General features: G+C 51.3%; 1 protein-coding gene across 4 annotated transcripts in view; it reads right to left on the bottom strand.

The window, feature by feature from the left end:
* Nucleotides 1-2103: 2103 nt before the first annotated feature.
* The window catches only part of ZBTB40 (zinc finger and BTB domain containing 40), a 47690-nt gene continuing 26357 nt past the window's right edge, over nt 2104-23436 (bottom strand). For 3 of the 4 annotated variants that reach the window (XM_071798308.1, XM_071798307.1, XM_065855381.2), the window contains exons 7-18: nt 20642-20778; nt 20018-20207; nt 18599-18732; nt 17493-17661; nt 11064-11471; nt 10438-10644; nt 9535-9699; nt 8904-9118; nt 7878-8040; nt 7033-7119; nt 5822-6042; nt 2104-5099 (exon numbers count right to left, since the gene is read on the bottom strand). In XM_071798308.1, the coding sequence (XP_071654409.1) occupies nt 4908-5099; nt 5822-6042; nt 7033-7119; nt 7878-8040; nt 8904-9118; nt 9535-9699; nt 10438-10644; nt 11064-11471; nt 17493-17661; nt 18599-18732; nt 20018-20207; nt 20642-20778 (2288 nt within the window). In that variant the 3' untranslated portion in view covers nt 2104-4907. Of the gene's footprint in view, nt 5100-5821; nt 6043-7032; nt 7120-7877; nt 8041-8903; nt 9119-9534; nt 9700-10437; nt 10645-11063; nt 11472-17492; nt 17662-18598; nt 18733-20017; nt 20208-20641; nt 20779-23436 lie in introns of those variants that run through there. The other variant, XR_011735565.1, reaches the window with a different exon arrangement.

The raw sequence follows: 23436 nt of genomic DNA, 5'->3' as shown, positions 1-23436 counted from the left end.
CCTGTTAGAAGTGAAAAGGTCACTGTCTGAACTGCCAACAGTGCTGGGCGTCGCAAGGCTGTCCAGGAGGGGAAGGGAAACAAGGCAAATCCAAGCGTTTGTGCTCTGTACAGATGGACCCTCACCAGCGCTGATGCCCCTCAGCACTCTGACAGAGCTCAGAGACAGGAGCGAACACGGTCCCCGGCACAGGGGCTGACGGCTGCCACCAGGTCACTCAGCCACGCTGAGCAACCATAGTTCATCATAATTCTTGTGTAATAAGGCAGAGGTTTCTGCTTTTGGCTCCTGCTGGTAGTCGCTGCCTGTGCAGCCACCGGTTTGCCATTTATCTGTTAGATGCTGCTGCAGGCGAGCAGCTGTATAGGAATGACATCCAGTCCCAGCCATGCTCAGAACAGGGGACAGCCACCAACACCTCCTGCCAAATGCAGCCACTAAACACCGCCAAACATCGCTCACAGCTCCGTGCACCTCCAGTTATGATCAGCAGACCCCAGGAAGCTTCCAAACACCCTGACCAGAGTCTCCTCTTCTCTCCATATGGCCAGCATCACCTCTTTGCAGACACACAGCCTGACATTCAGAGATGCTAAGATGCTCACAGCTTGACTGTGCTCACGTGCCCAGTGTGGATCCCAACCACCCCACGCTGCTCCTCCAGCCTCCTGCCCGCACACTTTGCAAGCAAGGACCTTGTGTTGCCTTGCAGGTCACAGGAACAGATGCCATGACCTAACTCACAGGTGCTCCTCAGCCCCACTCCTGTTTGTAGATGAGAGCTGTATACAGTGGGCGCTACACAGCATCCACGCATCTTGTATTGAGTGCATGTAGAGCTAGCTTACTTTATCGGGTTTGCTTAAATATTTTTAGGAAACTGCTTTGAATGATCATAAACAGTGCAGGGAAGGCAAAGTGAGAGCTGCTACTTGTGCTTTCATGCAAAAGTCTAGCTGGAGATCCAATAAAAGGAATTACTGTTTGAATGGGAATCGTGGTGACTTACTGCAAGGAGACACCGTACAGCTGACTGTGCCGGGGGATCAGACACATTAACTGATGCTGGAAAGACCCCCAAGCTCCCTCTATTAGCCAGCCCACTCCTCCCCATTACAGAAGGTTACTCACAGAGTCAGCAGCAAACCCCCGATATTCGGAAGAGGGAACTCCCTCTGGCTGCTGAAGCATCTCGTCTCTGCCCTGTGAAATGCTGCTCGGTGTTTGCTGAGCTGGAGGCCATAGAACACATCGCTTCCCTTTTCCAGCGCTTGAATCTTCCAGGGATGTGCTGGCAGCCTGCCAGGCTGGTAACGAAATCTGCCCAGACAGCAGCAGCGGCCGGGGCACAGGGGCTGCCAGGGAGGGTCTGCAGAACGCTGGTACCCGCTCTGCTCCTCCGCTCCCCCAGGAGAGGCTTCGAGCAACGTCCATGCTCTCTCCACGCTCCCACCACCTCCATCCCTCACTCCTGGGCAAGGCAGCAGCATCTTTGCACCTCATCACAGACGGGTTGGGTTTAAAAAAAGATAAATAAATAAAATGAAGCCCAGAGCACAGAATTTGTATATAATACTGTGTTAAAATACCACCCTGGGGCTGCAAAGTCACACTTTGGATTGGGAAATGCCAAGTTGAGGTTGCTCACAGCCATTGCTGTACCCAGTGGTACCTCGCGTTTTTCCAAAGGATCCTCCAGTGAACAGGACAGACCAGCTCAGAATGGAAGCTGTGCAGAAAACAGACATTTCCTAACAGTCCCGAGCTTAGTCCTGCACCCTAAATGGCACCAATTAATGCACAGAGATATATACATCATTAATTGACCTAACACCCTCCATGGGACGTTACTCTCCAGGCTTCTGTTACAGGCACTCTGCCTTTTTTCCAGAAGCATCTGGCACCTGCAACAGGAGGACACAGTGAAGGGCAGGACGGTCCCATGCCCTGACAAGAGCTTCTCCACTTCCTTACCGAGGGTGGCACCGAGGTCCAGGGGGGCACAGGACCCCGTGTAACCCAATGGGTCACCCAGCACCTGGCAGAAGACCTGCAAAAATCACGTTTCCTTCCGATCAACTACTTCACATGACACCGTGTAGCTACATCTTTCATTCTCCATGTTTTATTTTTACAGAGAAAATAACAATATGCAGCATAACAAGAAATCACTAGTGATCGGCATCTCCAGCGTTGCGCACGCCAGACCAAGATGTGTCCTGGGAAACGCATCTTCCCTCTGGGTAGGACACCAGTGTTGCTAACACTGCAATTTGCTCTGACATGCGTATCTCACCCATCAAGAAGGAACTGGAACAGAGACATCTGAGTTATTATCTCTCATAATGATACGGGAGATGCTTGATGGTCTCTGCACAGCTGCCGAGCTCTCACTGGGCGTGTGCTGCGGGCAGGTCTATGCTGAGGATATGTCCACACAGGCTCTTGCTGGGCACAAAGGCAGGAGACACGGCCCTAAACAGGAGACGTGAGCCTGATGTGCGATTTACACCATCCCTCTTCAACTGTGACAACAGTCGGTCAGCAGGGATGAAATGGATCAAAGTCAACATGCATCACTTGCATGCTCTTCCCTAGCTAAGTATTATGAGACAGCTTCTCCCCAACCCTGATAAAGCTTCAGTCTTCCTCCAGAGTTTTTCAGGAACAAAGAGAGATCAGCTTCACCCAGCCTGTGCAGGATTCCCACAGCTTCCAGCCCCCATGGAGCCAGAAATGGGACTACAGCTTCCATCTCCACCAGCCTGTGGGATGAAATCCACCACTTACCTCCCAACACATCTGCTCTGAGACCATCCAAACGTACTTGCTTGTTCTGTCACCATCCCCGTGCTCATCCTAAGCACCAAGCACAGCTCTCCTGTTCACAGGCAGGCATGAGATGGTCTCCAGCAGTCCCCCCTCTGCTGTCCCCCTGGCCAACGGGGTCCCAGGCATTTTCACCGCTTCACCTCAGTTACAGATGTATTGTACCCTCTCCACAGGTGGTCTCAGCCCAGTTTCAGGCTCTTCTTTAAGCACCAATATCCAGGGACTGCAGGTGTCCTGTCCAGGGCTTGGAGTTGTCCTTCAGCTTGGTGTTGGCTCGAGGTCTCTCACCCTCCAGGCCAGGAGCTGGGTAAGGCCTGGGATGCTAAGGGGAGCTTCAGCAAAGGTGCAGAGGCCACTAGCACTAATCCTCAAGACCTTGAGCACCATCTCCTGGTCATTCCTGGATTAGTGGCAGCTTAACCTCCTGCCTCCCACATTTCACTGTCACCGCAAAGCCTGGGGGACAAACTGTGTGCGCAACCGAGGAAGGGGGGAGCACTCCTTGATGTGTGCAACACTTCAGCAGGGTCATGTGCTTGCTGCCACACACATGAAAGAAATGCCATGCAGAACATCAGCTCCATCAAGCCCCTCTCCTGGGGTCACCACTCACTGTTCACTTCTTTTCTCCCAGCTGTCCGAGGAACAACAAACTGGCACGGGCACAAACACCTTGGCACGCTCTGGTGTGGCCACCTCTGCCTGGTGGCTGTGAGCAGCCAGTGCAAAATGCTGCTGGAAAACTCCAACCTGCTCATCTCCCGCATGCCCGTGGCTCTGGGCAGGGTGATAACACAGGCGCTGCTCGCCGCGGGATGCGGCGGGGATCACCGCTCCAAATGTAAATAACCCGGCGGCAGGGTTCAACCTTTTGGCATAAGGGAAAGGAAGATAAATGCTACCGGTCCCCTCAGAGTCACAGGAACCCTGCATCTATCTAATTGCACTTCATAATTGATTCAGCAAACCATTAACTATCAGATTATATTTTAGGAAACTGCGGATTAAAAAAAAACTTTGTGAAATGTAGCCTTAAAGGAGCCGGTGCGCTGCAGTGAAGATGTTGCGTTGTGCTGGTACTGGAGAAGCTACTTTTACAGTAGGTATATGTGCACACGGTACAAAGCAACGCTCTGTGAGCCACGGGGACCAGTTGTGTGCAGGCACAGCGGCTTTTGCACACTCAGAAATACCCACACTAGTGCCTACCCACCTATATCATGAGGAGGGGCCCTGGCACACAGGCACAGCTCCTTCTCCCTCCTCAGAGGCTGCAGCTTTGGCATCTCCTCAGTGGGACAGAAGAGGGTGAGACCTCAGGGCTGTTTGTTTGCAAGGATGATGTGGGTGCCCAGATTTGCCCACGAGCCTCCTTCGTAAGGGATAGCCACAGCAAAAACATGGATGGGATCAGATCTGTGCTACACAAGGTGATTTATAAACAGCTCCGGAGCCATTTAGCACAACTCCCGAGCAGCCTCTGCTCAAGTAGAGGCCCCAGTGTCAGCTCTGCGCTGGAGACTCTTGTAGCTGGCACAACAGGCAGCACAAACGCACAGGGGAGAGCAACAGAAGAAACAGAGCAGCCCTTACCCTGCAGAGCAGCAGATGCCTGCAAGCAAATCACTGATTCAACCACAAAAATCTCCACAGCAATTTCTCAGGGCAGTTTTATCTTTGGTTTCACATACCCAAACCACCCCAGCTTAGTCCTGCACCAGTCTCCTCCCCTCTGCTCTGTTCACATCGGTGGAGGAACACATGTGAACACATCCAGTTCTCATCTTTTCCTTTGCTTCTTCTCTTGAGCTGGAGAGACAGGAGGTGCAGCTCACCTGAGCTGGCAGCTGCTGACTGCAGCGAGACTTCCCAGGCCCTTGTGCATGTCCCCAAACCCTTCCTGTCCTTGGCTACACCGTGCTTGCTGCGTGACATCTCTTCTGCAGTGCCGCATACCCAGGGCTGTTTTCCCGAAGAAACCCTGACTCTCCCTCCTGAAGCAGCGCAATGCGGCACAGGTTCTGAATGAGTCTAGTGGATGCCAGGGGCCATGCATGGGCACCCATTGCTCATTCTCACTTGGTTTCTTCACAAATCAGAGTGACTTTGTCATCAAACAAGTCCTCCATGGTCACTGTCACCAGCTCGGAACCAGCTTGGCTCACTTGGGATTCGGGCAATGTCACAAAGACTTGGGAGCCAGTGAGCTGGGCCTCATCAAAAGAGATGATGTGCTCTGCTGCTCCTTGCTCCGATGTCTGAATCACCTGCATGGAAGACGACCTGAGAGTCAGACACTTGCAGCATCACCTTCCCCACGATCGCTTTGCCACTCACATCTTTCCCAGCCCCAGCTCTAGTAATAACATTTAGCTTCACACCAGAGGTCTGCAATTACAATAGGTATGAGACTAATGGGAAACACCAAACCACACACACCAATGGTGCAGAAGAGAAAACAGGAGAGTAATTTAAATATTTTGCTCCGCAAAATTGCTATAATTTAGCTCCACAAGCAGTTGTAGACAATAAATGCTATGTGATTATCCACTGGAGGAATGCCAGTCCAGGGAATCTTGCACACTGCCTCCCTCATCCAAGGAGCTGTTCTTCACTGATGGCTGAGGTCTGGGGTCAAGCCCAGCATTTGGCCTCCAACAAAACAGCTAAATCTCATGGGGTGTGTCATCTGTGTTTTAACAGCCTCTGAGTACCCAGGCACCTCTGCACACACTGTCAGTCCCTCCTCCTTGGCTCCTGAAAACCAGGACTGAACTGCTTCCCCTCCAGCGAGCCCACCTTGCACTAGCACAGAAATCCCAGAGCGCGGTGGGCTGGGGGCCTTGCACCTTGGACCTCTCTAAGAAGGGGGAATCGGGGAGAAGAAGGAGTGATGGGAGCCACAGGGTGGATTTGGGAAGAATAAAGAGAGTTGGAGAGGAAGGATGGACAAACACCCATGGGGGTTGCAGCACAGAGGAGTCTTTACCTGCACGATCTGGGCCGTGGTGGCTTGGGAGAAGATCACCTTGGGGTGCTCAGCACTGCAGTGCCCCTCCAGCTCGCCCTGGGAGGGGAAGAGCTCCCCGCAGAGCTCACAGGTGAAGGTGCTCTCCGTCTGCTTGAAGTGCTCGCTGGTGACGTGGCTCTGCAGGGCCCCCGGGACAGGGAAGGAGGCTGAGCAGTACAAGCAGCAAAACGGCTGGGAGCCTGCGGGCAGAAGTGCTGCCCTGAGCCTGGGCTGAGCACAGCCAGGGCTGCAACATGGTCCGGGCAGCCCAAGGGCACAGGGAGCTGCAAACAGCCAGGACACACAGGGCTGAAACCCACCAGCGACTCAGGGCACGGCGTGTACCAGTGTCCCTTCTCCTGGCTACACCACTGTCTATCAGACATTTAGTGGCTGTTCAGCTCTGCTTCAGTTCCAGCTCCCTGCAGCACCGGTGCTCAGAAACCAGGCTGGCATATCTGATTGTTGCTGCAGCTGCCCCATCTTGCAAACATCTTGTCTCCCCCTTCCCTTAGACCATCCAGCACTGCTCCTTGCTGGCCTGGTTTGCATCTCCTCATTCAGCATTGCATGATGCACCCCAGGGACTCTCTCCTGTCTGAGCTACATCTCGGTCTTCTCCACCCTCACTCTCCAGGCTGCTGTTGGCCTCCCCGACCGGTGTCTACTGGTCCCTCTCCTCTCCTGCTATCCCATGCACAGCCCTGCAGACACACTTTTCCTAGCAGCCTGGTCTGGCAGGTCACTCTGCACTCACCGCCTTGCTTCAGCTTGCCCACTTGCCAAAGGCTTCTTGACGTGGTCTCCCCAAGCCCAGGTCTCTCTCTGATCTTTCTGGTGCTAAACTCTCTTTTTTTCCAGTCTCCCACTAGCTCTGTCCTCCACAAACCCCAATGCTCAGGGTTCAGTTCCTCATTTCTCTGTGTCGATGTCTCCACACCCGCACCTAGCTCTCTTCTCCGCTGTAATGGGCAAATCCAGACCCCTCCTTGACTCCGGTGGACCCAGAAGCTTAACAAATGTCCCAGCCTCACCAAACCAGCGCTTATACAGTTCAGCCATATTTTCTGTTTCCTCACACTCTACTTCCATATTATGTCCATCTTCACTCTCCCACCTACAGCTCAGACATCACTCGCTGACAGGAATCATCACTGCTCACAAGGTAACATGAAAAGCAGCAAACAGACCTGAGTGCCTGCACTTCACGTGGACCTGCAGCAGAGCCAGCGTGGGGAAGAGCTCCTTGCATGTCTCACACTCGTGGAACTTCACATCTGCAAACGAGGTCAAGAATAGAAAAGTGTGCACCCCAGGTCTTCTACAGGAGACTTCCCAGACCTGAGCTCTGTTTAGTGTTTCAGCAACACCACACATGCACAGAGACAGGAGGAGCATCTTGGGAGATACAGCAAATAAAGGAGAGGCCAAGATGAGACTGGCCAGAAGAGACTGCTACAGGACACAAAGAACTTGCTGTGATTTGCAGGTGAACAGTGTGGGAACGGCAGGACGTGCAGTTCCAGCTAAAGGGTCTTGGACAGGTTACACAGAAATGTGGTTTTTAGGAGTATAAGGAGTGGTAGGCCAGGCCAGTGAGAATGGTATCTCAGGTCAGAAAACTGAATATATGATGTGTGACTGTTGGGTCTGAGCATGTGAATGAGTGGGTTGGAATGCCGTCCAAAAGATATGCATGGGAACGTGACTGAAAACAGTCCCAACATGAGTGTTTGGAATAACATTTTTTGAAAAAACATCCTGTCTAACCTCTCGGTCCAGGTCTGTTATCTGTAAACCTATACATTGAGAACTGTTATTTAAAGTCAGCTCAGCCTGGCTCAGCTCTGCTCAGCTCTGCCCGGCTCTGCTTTCGCTGCTGACAAGAACTCTGTGTCTGTGTGTCTCTGTCTGTGTCTGTATGCATCATTCCTCATCGCTGCAAAACAGGATGTGCAGCCTTGTCCTATCAGAATTATTACATCTCTTCTGGCAGTCACCACGTGGTTTTGTTCGCTAATGAATGGGCCGTTACCTGTGTGCTCTGCCTTGACGTGCTTTCGGTGAGCAGCTGTGCTGGAAAAGGTTTTGTCACAGGAGCTGCACTGCAGGGAGGAGAACTTGGAGGAGCGGTGGTTCTGAGCTGCAAAGACATCAGGGTGGTGGGTCCGGTTGTGATACCATAACCCTGACAACTGCTGCAATGATAAGGATCAAATCATGGTTACAATTCAAAGATGTTCCAGAGGTATCGAGACAGCAAGAGACTGCATGGAAAGCAACAGGAACAGTGGGGCTGTGCTCAGCAGGTACAAGACCTGCCCATCCTCCCACAGGACAAGAGCCAACACCTCACTTCTGTTTCTTCATTGCCCCTGAAGAGCTGAACACTGCTGACTCCCTCACCCTCATCTCACTCGCTGCAGGTCCCATTTTGCACTGAATTTCTGTTCCCTGGCAGGAATGTGCTCCCACACACACTCCCACTGAGTATTTTTATTCCTACGCTTCTTTGCAAATAGAAACTTAAGTGAAAGAGACTCCTGAGGTTCCAGACAGGCAGGTATGGAGCTCTTTGAAGTCATGGCCCATCTCTCTCCATGGACTTGCCTTTTCCCGACAGACTCTGGCTCTTCTTGTTGTCCCAAATACAGGGTTCTGTGACCCGGTGTGCAAAAAAGCCAAATTGTAGTACACAGAGACACATAATGAGCAACATTCAGCTAAAGGAAACTTTATCCAACTGTCTCGAGATACGTATTAAAGCAAGACCCAACTAATTGTGCGGGCTTCAAAATGTCTAAAGCTGCAAAGTTGGTCTCTCTGATTAGGCATTTTGCAAGTCACTTTGTCAGACTGACATAAAACTGAAAAGATTCACTTATCTTTAGGTTAGCAGTTGCAGACGGGAGTCATTATTTTAAGTGGCAATGACAAAACTGTGCAATTTTTCCTTCTGCTGACCACAAACTGCTCCGCCCAGTGCACGTGGCCAGGAGAGACATCCTGGTACAAGAGCAGGCAATGGCAACCGCCAGCATGAGACCAAATCCTCGCTCACCTGGTAAGCCTTGTCACAGAGGTCACAGCTGAAGGGCTTTCCTCCAACATGGGTCACCATGTGTCGCTCCAGGAGCGATGGGGCGCTGAAGACTTTGGAGCAGGTGGGGCAGGGGTGGTACTCGCGCGAGTGGGCTTCGTGGACGTGCTTGCGGTGCTCCTGGAGGGTGGCGAAGCTCATCCGGCACTTCTTGCAGTCATAGGGATCTTCGATGTCTGCCGCCCAGAAACGCAACAAAAATCACAGTGCAAAGAAATCAGAGAAAAAGATAAAAGAACTAAGAGGAGAATTCACAGAGGAAGAAAGAAAAGGGATAGAATCACTTGTTACTCCCCAGGTGAAAACAAGCACTGGAATTTCGGCTTTGCATACAGATGTTGTTGCTGCTCCTGCTCACATCCAGCTTCCCACGGTGGGTTCCCAGCAGCTTATTTGCTGGCAGCCAGCCCTACCATTTTCTTTGGGATAACCCTACTCATAGCACCAAACCACTAAAGAGTCTTGCTTTTCTTGGGAGGGAAAAATCCCACCAGGAGACACCCAGGCAGCCTGCAGGCACCGGTAACACACACAGAAGCCTCCGCTGGCACAGATGTCTCTGCCATGATCCCGCACAGGCTGCGCCACTCACTGTGGAAGGTCCGGAGGTGGATGGAGAGCCCGTTGGCCTGGCGGAAGCCTTTCCCACACTCTCGGCAGACGTACGGCTTGTCCCCCGTGTGAGTCCGGACGTGGCGCGACAGCTCGATGGACTGTGCGAAGACGGCGTCGCAGTACTGGCAGGCGTACATCTTCCCTGCGGGGACACCCGGGGTGAGCCTGCACCTCGTGGGACAGGAGCTCTGCCTGGAATACACCCCGTTTCAGAGGGACGGGGAGAGATCGCAAACTGGACAGGCTTTCCTGGGGTAGTCAGAGCATTTCAGTGCAGGGTCAAAATGGTCCTAGAGGTGCTGGAGAAAACCACACCTGCACAGGGAGTATTAAATTACTACAGACCTCAAGTATTTGGAGGTACTACACACTTCTGGAGGTACTACGTGTTGGCATGTCTCGTGCTCAGAATTAACTGCACAGCTCCAGCATGTTTATGCCTCAGTACTGGAAGGGGCTGGGTGCAGGAGCGGGAGAAGCACTGGTATGAAAAACTATGAGGAATTCAGCCACAGGGAGGGACAGGAGAAAGCAGGTGAACCAGATGGAAGGATGTGTCACAGGAGTCTAGATGTGAGGGGACAGAGAGGAACTACTCAGGAGAAAATCAATGAAGGTGGAGGAAGAGGAAGATTCCCTTAATGCAGAGTAAACAGGTAACTGGCTCACAGATCGGAGGACCTGGAGAAGGGGATGGGGGAAAGGCAGAGAGGGAAACTGCATGGAAAACCATGAGGGTAAAGGAGATCTGGGAGCAGCCTCCTGCCCAGGGCTCCCCAAAAGGATGGGGAAGCTGGCAGGAGGCAGACGGAGGAACAGGGCACAAGGCGATGGATGGAGCAAGCCAAGCCCATGGCCGGCTCCCACGGGGACAGCTCACCCTCAGCGTGCTTCTTCTTGGTGTGGTAGGCGAGGGCCGAGGCCTGCATGAAGGTCATCAGGCAGTGCTTGCACGTGAAGGGCCGGTCCCCCGTGTGCAGCCGCAGGTGGTTCTTCAGCGTGGAGTTGGCCGCGAACTTGGCCCCACACTCCTCGCAGGAGAAGGGCTTCTCGTCAAAGTGCTCCGTCAGCTTGTGGTACTGCATCCCTGGGGAGGCAGGCAGGACATGAGGTGACAGCGGGGGGACACGGTGCCAGCCCTGCCTGACCCCACTGCAGAGACACCACTCCACCCAGCCCGGAGGTTCACAAGGATACCGTGAGGCAAAGAGACTCAACTCATCTCACTTGTCCTCCTAAACCAGCTGCAGAACTGGAACAGCTTGACTATTTTTGGAGGCTTTTAAATTTGCCAGTAGCCCCACTTCTCCTTGATGAGCCATGTGGAAAACCAATTAGGGAAGAACTAATCAGAAAGCAGTTGTGCTCAGTGGGGCAGGAGAAATGAGCTGAGCTGGGTTTCTCACACACAGTGCTCACAGGGCTGCAGGGAGGAGATTTCAGATTTATCACTTCATTGCATTGTCCAGACTTGTGTACAAACACCCCTGCTCCCACCAGCCCTACCTGAGGCATGAGCAAACTCTCGGCCACAGATATCGCACGCCACAGGGAGCCGCTTCTTCTTCTTCTTAGCTGTCCCCACCACCCCGTGGACCTCCAGCTGATGTTTCTCCAGCTCCTTCTTTGTTGACTTGACCTCGCAGCACTCCTTACACTGGATTTGCTTTCCTCTGGCCACCCGACAACGTTTCATGTGCACCTTCAGACGGCAGTAGAAGTGGAAGGTTTTATCACAGGCTTTGCAGACAAAATTCTTCTTGGAAGAAGTTTTTTCTTGGGGTTCCTTTGGTTCCTTGGCACTGGCACCTCCTGCCTTGTCCTCATCTTTGTCCAGAGCTTCAACTTGGGATTCACTGTTCACCTTCCACTTCCTGATCCCAGGTTTCTCCCCATTTCCCTCAGTCAAGAGACCTACGGAAATAGCAATTCCTGTTCCAGTGGTGACTGGAGGGACCGGACACCAGCCCCCCAGTCTCCCTGCACAGCAAGAACTGACACACATCGGACACGCTGTCCCATCACAACAATGTCACTGGCTCTGCTCAAAAGTGGCCGTGGCCATGCAGGGAACAATGCATGGAAAAGTGGTTCTTGAGCTCTCCAGCGCACACCAGGGGCTGGATTAGATGGCAAGAGCCAGGGCCAGATTCTCCAAAAAGACTGCTCCTCAAGCAGTACAAACTGCTGCTCCCAAGCACCTGCCTCCTGCTCACACACATGAACTTACAGCTGTGCTCAAACGTTTGAAGAGCTGAGCCTCAGGTATGATACTGTCTACGTCTGCCACCGAGAGTGGATATCCAGCCATTAATTACACGAAATCTCAGGAACACTTCCCCAGTGCAAACTCTTTGAAAGGGAACAGATAATCTCACCACGACCCTTTCGAGTTCTCTGGTTAGGGCCCTGAGGTATTTTAGATCGCTCATTATATCCATTTCTTACAAAGTCTAATGCTTTTCTGAGTCCCTGTAACACCATCATCTCAAAAAGCACAAGCTGGAAAATTCACCCAGGATCTCAATCTACAAAAAAGACCCACAGGGAATGCACATATGGAAGAAATCAAAATACAAACAGATATATTTGGTTTCTTTGCTATAATGAGAACCATGCAATTGTGTGGCCATGGAAACCAGTGCAGACTTCTCCTTTTGCCAATGCACAGGAAATTCAGCCTGTGCTTGCAGAACTTAATTTCTGCCTTTCTCGCTATGGGAAGAGCTCAGCAAAGCATCCTACCTGCACAGCAGTACTGCCCTGCATTTCCAGCCAACTAGAAACAAGGTGACATATTCCAACCGACTTGGAAATGTTAAGATGTCAAGTGGTGACCCATCGACCTCTAACATATCAAGGGAGAAAACCAGATTGGTTTCCAGTTTGTCCTGCTCTGTTAGGATAGCAATTCATGCCTTTCACCTCTAAGGTCTCTTCCCACATCCCTAAAATCATCGCTGTCAGATTGTTTTGAACCAAGTGAAGAAGTATCTTTAAATCTCCCAGAAATGTTGAACGTCAGAAAGGGCCATCTTGCCAGGCAGGAATGTGGACAAAGACACAAGCACTAAAGAAAGCAGGACTGGAAAGGTCTAGAAGTTGTGTCATGGCAGCAGGGGTGTAACCTGAGTCAGATAAAGTGGAGTTTTGCCCCAGACTCCAGTGCACCAAGAGCTGGCTCACGGTCCTCCTGCTCTCATGCCTGTGAAAATGTCGTTCAGGATTACAAACTTTTAGCCTAAATCTGTAAGCACAAGCCTGTAAGGGTATCAAGGCAAGGGGAGCTCTCAACTTCAGTCCATTTCATGGGGAAATGTACAAAGGGGCCCCAGGGACAGCTCTCCATCTTCAGGGGGATGCTACTACCCCAGAGAACAGTTTTGAAAGAAAGCTGAAGCAACTCACATTAAATCAATGGCCAGGTACACCCTGTAGTCCTGTGTAATACATACATCCTGGGTGGCAGAAGGAACCTTCCCTGATGGTGGAATATACCCACAAAAGGGTATCAAAGGGTTTCAAAAGGCTTTCAAATCTGGCTACCATGAGACAGCAGAATGGCAGACATGCTGAACTGCATGACACAAAGCTGATGTGGAAGCAAGGTTGAGTGTCAGATGCTGAACATGAGGTTTCTTTAACAGCATCAAGTACCACGGGTTGGCTGTTGCCTGAAGAGAGGAAAGGACATGTGGCACTGTCACATCAGGGCAGCAATTCCTTTCCTCTTGGCAGCCAGGATGTCACCCAGAAGCTCTCCTATGGGTGAAGACAACATTTCATACCTCGCTCGAGCAGCAGACAACACCCAGTCAGCTTACACCCTGGAGACGCAGGAAGCCTGATGGGGAACACAAGTGCTCTCCTGAGAAATGAGACCAGACTGAAGAAGCAATTGCACATCAAGTTTGAGAGGCAAGAACTTAGCCAGAACCAAACTGCCTTGGCCATGGCCCTGGCTGAGCCCCCGGGAGCAGACAGAGCCCGACGGTAAACACGCGCCAGAAAGGGCCCAGACGTGAATTCCTGACCACAGGGACCCTGGACTTTGCATCACTTTCCATTCTCTGGTGACAAAAACATTCAGTACTAGAAGAAAAACCCTGTTGTTAATTAAGGTGTATTTCACACCAAGTTCTCTTTCTCTTTTGGAAGTGGTTTGCCAAGTCTGCAATCCTGGTGGCTGCTCTACCTCCCTGCAGTTCATGATAAATATTATACTCCAGAAGCAGAAGATCTCTTGGGTGTGCGACCATCCTGTCTCCAACTTCCTCAGCTTAAGCTGGAAGAAAATTCCCCCTACCCCTTTGCATCTGGAAGGTCATTGTGATGGTTGCTGACACACATGGTGGCTTCTAAAGCAGAACCTTTATAGCACAGAATGGCATTTTGCTTGTAAACCTGACAGTTTAACAATTCCGGGGGCTGACCCAGTCCTAAGTTAGATGCTAACAGTCTGTTTTAAACACAAGACTATGCAGAGGAAAAGCCTTTTTGATGGAGTTCTTGACACATTTCTGACATCTGACAATGAGGCATATCTTGGCAAACATGATCTCCCAAGAAGTGACTGTACAGAGACCTGGAAAGCAGCTGGATAGAGGTTATGGAGTTGGCTGGAAGAGCCACACCTCATCCTTGCAAGTGCTCGGGCTACAGAAGGGACCCAAGGAGAAGCCAACAGATTCCATGTTGTACTTCCAAAGAAACCAACCCCTTACTTTGATAGTGCTGAGTGTGGGGGGTGGATGCAGCAGTTTCCTCCACAGGGACGCCTGGCGCTTTTCAAGTGGCTCCGCTCACTTTTTTTTTTTTTTGGTGGTAGAGATGTAAAAACTATTGCTTTCAAGTGGAAATGCAAACTCTACAAATCTCCATGCAGCGCATATGTTCCTCCAAAATGTAAGATCTCCTCCGTTTCAAGTGGAAGCTCACATCCCTCAAACATGAGGCCCACAGTTATCATTCGTACCTCATGCCAAGAGCCACACAGCATAAAGCTACCTGCAACATTTAGGGCTGGTAAGCAGCGATATCAGAGCGGAGAAGACTGGCTTAGAAAGTAAGATATGGAAGTTCAGTGTAAAGATCTGTATGGTCCCAAAAAGGGGCTGGTAACCGGCAATCCTCCTCTGGACACTTCATATGGAATATATGCTTCCGCAAGTAAACACCATTTTTCCAGAGCTCTTGTTTTTGATGTTGCTTCTTGCTCGATTTCATCTCAATCTTGGCTTGAAGCCCTGCAAAGACACTCAGTAACAGCAGTCTGCTCGCTCTGATATCGGTGCCAGAGAAGCCGGCATCTGCCAGCGCAATGCAGCCGACTCCACGGGTCCCTCGCAGGTGGGCACTGCAAGGTGCGCAGGAGCCATGGTGGGCGGCACGTTCACAGGCACGTGCCATTTTTGTTGGCTTATCTCCTCCAGGGTCATCAGGGCATCAGCCCTGGCACATGCCATGGTCAGACAGGGCCAGGGGAAGTGGGACAAGTGTTTGCAGCATCAGACGGAGACAGAGAAGGAATGGCAGATAAGAAGGTATTGCCTTTTCTCTGAAAATCGTCATCAGAGTTGTGACCAGGTGAAAAAGCCAACTGGACTGGTGGCAGCTCTTGGTGGAGTTAGGAGAGGGGACCTAGATCTGAATCTGGCATAAAAACTGGATCTACAGTGTAGGACATCTCTTAGGGAGACCACTAAGGCCACTGAGTCAAGAAAGGGGAGCAGAGCACCCCCCGAGCCCTCCAGCCAGGACAGGGAGCCAGGGCCTCAGTTTCTCCCACAAGCTCACTGCTCCGAGTCACCAGCATCATCCACCGCCCCAACAACATTTCCTCGTGGCTCAAGAACAGAGAGAAAGTAACGAACCCAGAGTGCAGAGAGTGCTTCCCGGTCTGTGGGGAAGCTTCGCCTGTCACTGTCACAAAACGATGCTGAGTGCCAAAGCCAGATCATGGCCCTGAGCCAAATTTTCAGACAAAGAAATTAAACATCCTACCCCTAAAAAAGACGAGACATTAATAACAAGCTGCTTACTGTAACTACCTAGCAATCCGCTAATATTTCCGCACTGCACCATAAGCCAAGCAGCTCTGGCACCACGAGTAAACAGAGATGGATTGAGCTGAACCGGTGCCTGTGCTTGGATAAAAATCACACTGTGCACACCCCAGTGGACTCCAGAGCCCAAAGAATCTGTACTTGGATGCACTGGAAAGCACGATGTCATAAAAATGTATGCAAGCAAACAGAATAAGCAAGTCGCATTTGCATCCTTTTCAAGAGAACGCAAACCTGCAGTTAGCTTCCTGGCCCTCTGTTATCTTTTTCATTAAAGCACTGAATTCTGTTAAGCATTCTTCCTTCCAATGATGGATGCAGAGATACAATTTGCTCAGCTGGAAAGCATCCCACAGCTCAGGGCAGGGTCTCACACACGGTTATTGCTATGCATTTGTTTCTGGAGTTTACCAAATTGCGATCTGCATATGCTTTGTTCATACCTTTCCCAAACTAGTACAGTGTGTAACATCCCCCTGCTGCTGTGGGACCCTCCCAGGGGATCATCTGCTCTGTAAGGGGTGTCCACAGCAAGACCAAAGCACAGCGAGAAAACAAACTCACAAACTAGTCTGGGACTACAAAACACACCATCATGGTGATCTGTGCACAAGGCCAGTGCACTCCGATGTGACCTTTTCACAACCACCCTGTGCAGTATGCACACATACACAAAGTTAAGGGATTGTAATACAAATCCAAGTTCGTACAGGTCCAACAGCACGGGAAGAGCCAAAGAAACCCCACTGGTTAAGGATTAAAATCCTGAAAAATAGCCTAATATAGACACAAATTATATAACTAAATTTACCCCAGGTTCCAGCATAAGTTGGGGAATGACCTATTAGAGAGCAGTGTAGGGCAAAGGGACCTGGGGGTCCTGGGGACAGCAGGGTGACCATGAGCCAGCACTGGGCCCTTGTGGCCAGGAAGCCAATGGTACCTGGGGTGGGTTAGAAGGGGGTGGTCAGTAGGTCAGAGAGGTTCTCCTGCCCCTCTGCTCTGCCCTGGGGAGACCACACCTGGAATATTGTGTCCAGTTGTGGCCCCTCAGCTCCAGAAGGACAGGGAACTGCTGCAGAGAGTCCAGCGCAGCCACCAAGATGCTGAAGGGAGTGGAGCATCTCCCGTGTGAGGAAAGGCTGAGGGAGCTGGGGCTCTGGAGCTGGAGAAGAGGACACTGAGGGGGGACTCATTCCTGGGGATCAATATGGAAAGGGGCAGTGTCAGGAGGATGGAGCCAGGCTCTTCTCGGTGACAACCAGTGACAGGACAAGGGGCAATGGGTGCAAACTGGAACACAGGAGGTTCCACTTAAATATGAGAAGAAACTTGTTCGTGGTGAGGGTGTCAGAGCCTGGCCCAGGCTGCCCAGGGAGGCTGTGGAGTCTCCTTCTCTGCAGACATTCAAACCCGCCTGGACACCTTCCTGTGGAACCTCAGCTGGGTGTTCCTGCTCCATGGGGGGATTGCACTGGATGAGCTTTCCAGGTCCCTTCAACCCCTGACATCCTGGGATTCTGTAAATTGCTTAACTGCCTCCAGTGCAAGGGTTGGGATGGAGAAACGCAAATGCAGTTAAGGAACACCAGACTGGGGTCAGTTACTGTCTCCACAACCCTCACAACGTACAAACCTTTAAGCTGGTGTGTTTTACCAGCAGGAGAAATGCCCGCTCCAGGGCTGGGATCCAGAGCTCACCCCTGTGAATCCTCCTGCAAGTACAACCCCAGCATTTGGCCAGGGGATTGTTCCGTGGAATGACCTCAGGCCACCAGCACAGCGAGGTCCACTGCCACCCAAACGGCCCAGGACTCCCAATAACCGTGTGTAAAAGACTCCAAAGGACAAAAGCCTCTGTTTTTCTTACCTACGTGCCCCAGCTCCTGCATCACTGGCTGCAGGTCTGGGAAGGACTCGTGGACGTTGCACAGCAGCTGACAGATCTTGATGGCTGGGACAGACTTCTCCTGGGCTGTACTCAGAGCCGCTTTCAAGGAGGCCTCTGAACTCTCCTTCTGAGCTGAAATACTCAGGAGCTGGAGAATTAAGAAGAAGGAAACATCGCATGACAGAGATTTTGGGCTGTAAAAGGTTGGGATGGTCTGGGAGTGAGGGCACGTCCGCTTTGTTTCATCTCTACTGCTGGGAAGCTGCTCTGAGAAACCAAAAAAGAAATCCCTTTCCATACAGGTCTTTGCCTCTCCACTGATGCACGGGCATGGGCTGAGAGAATTTCAGGATTAAACAAAGTCACAACAAATTACATTCTCAGACTTTCTGGTTTGGTATTAGGTCATTTAAAACCACCTTTCCACGGAAAAAGCAGTTCCTCCATGCCTTACAGAGTTACAAGCTTACCTAACTCAAACCTGCGTATCATACACAACTCTCTTGGGCCATTTCTCTCTCTTCCAAACCCAAACCCACTTCAGCCAGTCACCGCAAGGAGAACCAAGGTGAGGACCCGTGCGCGCCCACCCGCACCGCACCCTTCCAGATCTCCAACAGCAGCCAACTAGAGCAGAAACAAGCAACCATAGACTGCTTGGTGGAAAAGGGCAGCTCGTTACTAACACATTTTCTTTGTCAAGGGCAAAACAGACAAGGCACTCAGGGACACTACCCAGTCACAGCATCCTCAGTGCATTTTCTAGGGGTGTTTCATTTTCGTATGTCCTGGAACAGCCAAACAAATGGAAACCCATCCCCTGGCAGCTCTGCTTTCTCTAGGACTTCAGCACCCTTGCAGAGCTGAAACAGTTTTTCTGTGTTTGAATACCTACATCTCACTGAGAATCTCACTGGTAATTTATTCTACATAAAACCTCCTGCAGAATTTATATAAAACACTGAATGCACTGTCTCTTCAGCAGAGGGGCACCTACAACTTTGGAAGGCTTCCCCAGCCTAAGTAATGTCCCTTAATTTCAGAGCACGCTCAGCCCTGTCCACCCCCGGAGCAGCCCCTCGTACCTCCTGCACCGCCGCTGCGAGTCCTGCCTGCCCCGGGGCCAGGCCCTCCCGGCCCGTGCTCTGCTGGATGGCCTCCGAGACCAGCTTGCTGTGCCGCAGGATGATCTCAATGGCTGTGCTCTCACTGCTGGCCACTGAAGAGGAAAACGAGAAGTAAAGCTACTTAAAAACACAAAACCCAAGGAGAACCTGAAAGTCTTAGCTTCGCTTAGCTCTGTCCAGTCCGCTCCTGAAGCTGAGCTGTTAACAGGAGTGACTTCTTCAGGGCTCAGGAAACAGCAAAAAGGGGCAAAAAGCTTTGGTTACACTCACTGCAGCACCGATGTCCAGCATAAAACCCCAGCAGACCTCACTTCTCACTGCCTCTCCAACTTCGGGCGAGAAGGTGAGGTTTTCCATAGCACATTGCTGAAAGAGGCGCTGACAACCTCAAAAGGCTGGCATGATCCTCCCAAGACCGAGGATTTCTTCCCTCCCCCAACTATAGACAGCCCGTTCCAACTTTTGTGGAGAAACAGGAGTTTCTAAGCACAATTTGCCCCATCCATGGACAGCCACATAAAAAGCAGCTGGATACATCACACACCAGAAGTGCTGGTTTCTCAGGGCTGAGCAGGCAGGGGGTGGAGGAGTTTGGACAGGGACAGCTGTCCCATATCTGCTGCGGGCAGGTCGGTGCCACACAGGCAGGTGACCCAGGCTCTGTGTCCCCAGGGCCAGCAGAGCCAGGCTCTGCACAGCCTCACCACCACCAACCTCAGCACTCCTCACATTGACATGGAATGGTTTTACACTAAAAGAGGGGAGATTCAGACTAGATATAAGAAATCTTCGCCCCCGAGGGTGGTGAGAGCCTGGCCCAGGTTGGCCAGAGAGGTGGTGGATGAAGCATCCCTGGAGACATCCCAGGCCAGGCTGGACGGGGCTCTGAGCAACCTGAGCTGGTGAAGATGTCCCTGTCATGGCAGGGGGGGCACTGGATGACCTTTGAAGGTCCCTTCAACCCAAACTATTCTATGATTCTGTCACTTTGGCAACAACATTGGGGGAAAAGCACAGTTTAGGTTTTCAAGTAGGAAAACTCAAAGGCAGAGGCTGAGGCTCTGTGGAGGACACACACAGACTCCCCTGTGCTGTCAGCCTGATGAGCCTCCAGCTGGTTTTTAGTGCAGGATGGTGGTCAGATCTCAAGCAGTTTGTTCATTAAAAAACACAGAGGCACAAGCAAAGCAGCTGCACTTGCAGAAAGTGCAATTCCAACCAGCTGAGGTTGTCCTCGTTTCACTGAGGACACGGGTGTAGAGGCACGCTGGAAGAAAAGAGGTTCCTGGTCAGGGAGAGGGTGAGCAGTCAGAAAGCAACTCCCCCCAGCAGCAAGAGAAGCTCAAGGGAGGGCGTAGGGGACACCAAGGACATTACCTGCTTGGAAGAAAAACTCTGCTCCGGGTTGTTTGCGGATCTCCTCCATGAGCAGGTTCAGCGGTGCAGGCTCCCGCACAGCCAGCAGCAGCTGCCAAACGGCCGAGACCGGCAGAGACCGCTCCTCCAGCGCCGCCGACACCAGGGAGGCGAAACCGCCGGCCTCACGCTTCACAACCTGCTCCATCGCCTTGGAAAGACACACAGCGAGGTGCTAAGGAGGGATCCCTCCACCGCCAGGTTTAGCCATGACCATGGCTCACGCCAGCCCCAGCCTTCCCCTGCTCCAGCCCCGCAGACCTGGCTCATGGCTGCAACTCAAGCAGCGACCACCTGGCAGCCCAGCACTTCACCCAAACACACCAGACATCTCGACTCACTCCCAAGCTGAACATCTCTCTCCTCAGTGCCCAAATCAGCCACTCCTGCTTGCCAGCCTTCAGCTTCATATATGTTACTTGCTTCACTCCCGCTACAGGATACTAAGGCATCATTAAACCAAGTCCTGCTGGAGACCTGCCCAAATCAAGGCATGATGGAGTAAATCAAGTCCTTAGGACTCGACAGACATCCCAAATGGAGAATAAAGCTCATTACTTGATGCACACACAGGATTCTGCTTACCTCTCTCTCAGCAGGAGCCAGGCTCTGTGCAGCAGAGATGCCCTGCAGCAGCATCCGTGTGTCTGTCAGCAGCTCCACTAAGTTTTCTCGGTATCGTCTCAACAGTTTGGTTCCATAATCCTCTGGGTTACACTTGGCTGAATGCAAGGGAATGAAAATAAGAACAGCTCAGCTTGCAGCACCTCCCGAGAGAGCTCGCGAGGGAACCAAAACCACCAGGGCAGGCAGATGTGCCTGGGTCACTAACACAACCTTGGGCTCAGGACACCTGCATTCACCTTCAAGCAGAGGATGAACATGACAAAGCGAAGCTTCTCCAAATCAAAGACAACACAGAATGCCTTCTGCCCAGATGTGCCCACCGAAATAGATCCCTGGCCCCCAAACGTCTTCCAAGTCCCAGTCCTGGTCTGAGCTCAGAAGAAAGTCTCAGTTTTCAGCCATGTTCAGCAGGTAAACGTGTGGCCCTGTCTGTGAAGACAACACCTCGAGATGTTTACCAGCCTCTTCTGGTGCCCTGGAATCAAGGAGACTCCATTACTGACTCTTAATTGTAGTTTAATCGAAAGAGTAAGTGAGAGTCTTGGATCCACTCCACCAAGGAGCTCTGCAACATGCTCCATCTCAGTGGTGTATGACTATCAAACATGCCAACACTTTACAAACCCCAGGATGGTCCAAGGTAATCAAGAACCCAGCAGGCTGAGCTGTCCTTGGTGAAAATGGAACACAAACCAGACTTGTGCTTGCAAAGCAGCAATAACACCCTCTTCTCTCCCTTACACCAAAAAAATGCAACTTGTACCTCATTCCTTCCTCCTCCCATATCTAATTCCAAGCTGGGTCTGCTGAGGTTTGCTCTCTGAGAAATGGCGAGTCCAGACTAACCCCACAACCCTTTAAAGACACCCCAGCATCAGGACACAATGGACTAATTCAAGAAAGAGGAACGGTGTTTATTCAGGATAATGAAGACACTTGGGCACAATACACCATGTACCAAAAGCAATATACGATTGTACTTGTCACCAGATTAGCTCATAAATAAAACTGGAAATTTCCAAATAGATTAATCTAAAAAAGGATTTCTTTCACTGTTGGAGTTATTAAATTAGAGAAGATGCATAGTTATACTTTTGCAGAAGAAACCAAACCAAAAATCTGTAGTTCATCCAAGACACCTGTGTGTATTTTTTGTTTGTATGCTTAGGTCTTTAAATCATTTTGGTTCAGCACCAAACAGAACAATCTATTATTCGCACAGCATTACTTGGGAGAAAAGCAGCTAAATGTACACAGCTTGGCAACAAGAAAATGCAGTCCCTGGGACCCAGCAGACACACAGTGCCAGGTAAGGAGAGGAAGCTCTCCGGGGCGGTGAGGAGGCACTGGCAGCCTGTGGGACTAATCAATGGAAGATTTTGAGCTAATTTGAAAAACCCCCTGGTTAAAGACTTCTTGGAGATGAGTCGACTCCCTGGTGCAGCTGAGGGAACGTCATTAAGCACCTGAGCTCCATCGGGTTTAGGTGTGACCTGGACGTGCCCGACATGGATCAGGGGGTGGTGTGGTAGGATTCAAACCCCCCTCTCTCCCCCTCCCTCCTTCAGTATGGAAGGAGTAGGCACATCTCCCTCTCTCTCTGCTACTTGAGGCTGACAGCTTCTTTTGTTTGGCCCCAGAGCCCCTGGCCAGGGCCGTTAGGAGAAGGGAGCGCCGAGGTGCCAGGGACCCGCTGGGCACCCACGGTCAGTGTGGGGGATGTTTGGAGGCTTCAGGGGCACCCACAGCCAGGGTGGGGGTGCAGAGAAGCTTCTGGAATGGCCACAGTCAGATCTGATCAGGCTATAAAAACGGGACTCTTGACGAGACTCCGCCCATTGTTGCGGGTCTCTGGGAGCACGAGCGAGATGGTGCCACCGAGAGGTCCCTGGGATGGAGACTCCGCTCGCCTTCCCGCCATGGGTGTGAGTAAAACTGCTCGCAGGATTGTGAGTGTATCTACTTTCCATGCACATATGCACGTGTAGCTTTCCGTGCTCAATATGAGCACGTGTAAAATTAATCCTCGCATAATCGCGGGTGTATTTGCCTCCCGTGCTTCCACATAAGCACGTGTAACTTTCCGTCCACAATTGCATGTGTATTTCTCCTCACAGGATTGCGAGTGTATTATAAATTTACCCTCGCAGAATCGCAAGTTCAATACGAGTACGTGTATCCCTTTACAATAACCCCACACCATGTTCAGGCAGTGTGTGCTCCTCCGGGACTCAGGGACGGCTCCGGCATTGTTTTGGTGAAGCCAGGTGCATGCACTCTGTGGACCGCCTGTCGTATTGGTTGCTGCCCCTTAGTAATTTTCCTCAACTGATATCCGAACCTGTATTTAAGTCACTTTTGGAGTGCTAAAACCCTGTTTCTCACCGGTTTAATAAAAGTTGTTTCGGACCCTGTTGTCCCTTAAACGAACCTCGGGTGCCTCCATGACAGGTGGTTTACAAATGAGAATATTTTCCCCCTACTCCCAACAGAACATTTCTGATCTTATTACACAAATTTGAGTTATAATGAACACACTCTCAGTTCTGCTGCCGTACCAAGGTGGGCTTCACAACCAGAGCGTGCCCTGCAGTGAGACACCGTCCCTTCCGCTCGCAGGACTTCAAAGCCACCAGTGGCTCAAATCATTCCCTCCCCCTTCATTTCCACCACAAGAAATATTTGTGCTTCTATTAGTTCAAGCTGCAATTTGAGGAGATTCAGCTCTATGTAATTAAGGAATGCTCCTCCTT

Source organism: Patagioenas fasciata, chromosome 23, assembly GCF_037038585.1.
Source record: "Patagioenas fasciata isolate bPatFas1 chromosome 23, bPatFas1.hap1, whole genome shotgun sequence".
Lineage (NCBI taxonomy): Eukaryota > Metazoa > Chordata > Aves > Columbiformes > Columbidae > Patagioenas > Patagioenas fasciata.
Note: the sequence above shows the minus strand (reverse complement) of the source record. Positions and strands in the feature narration are given on the sequence as shown.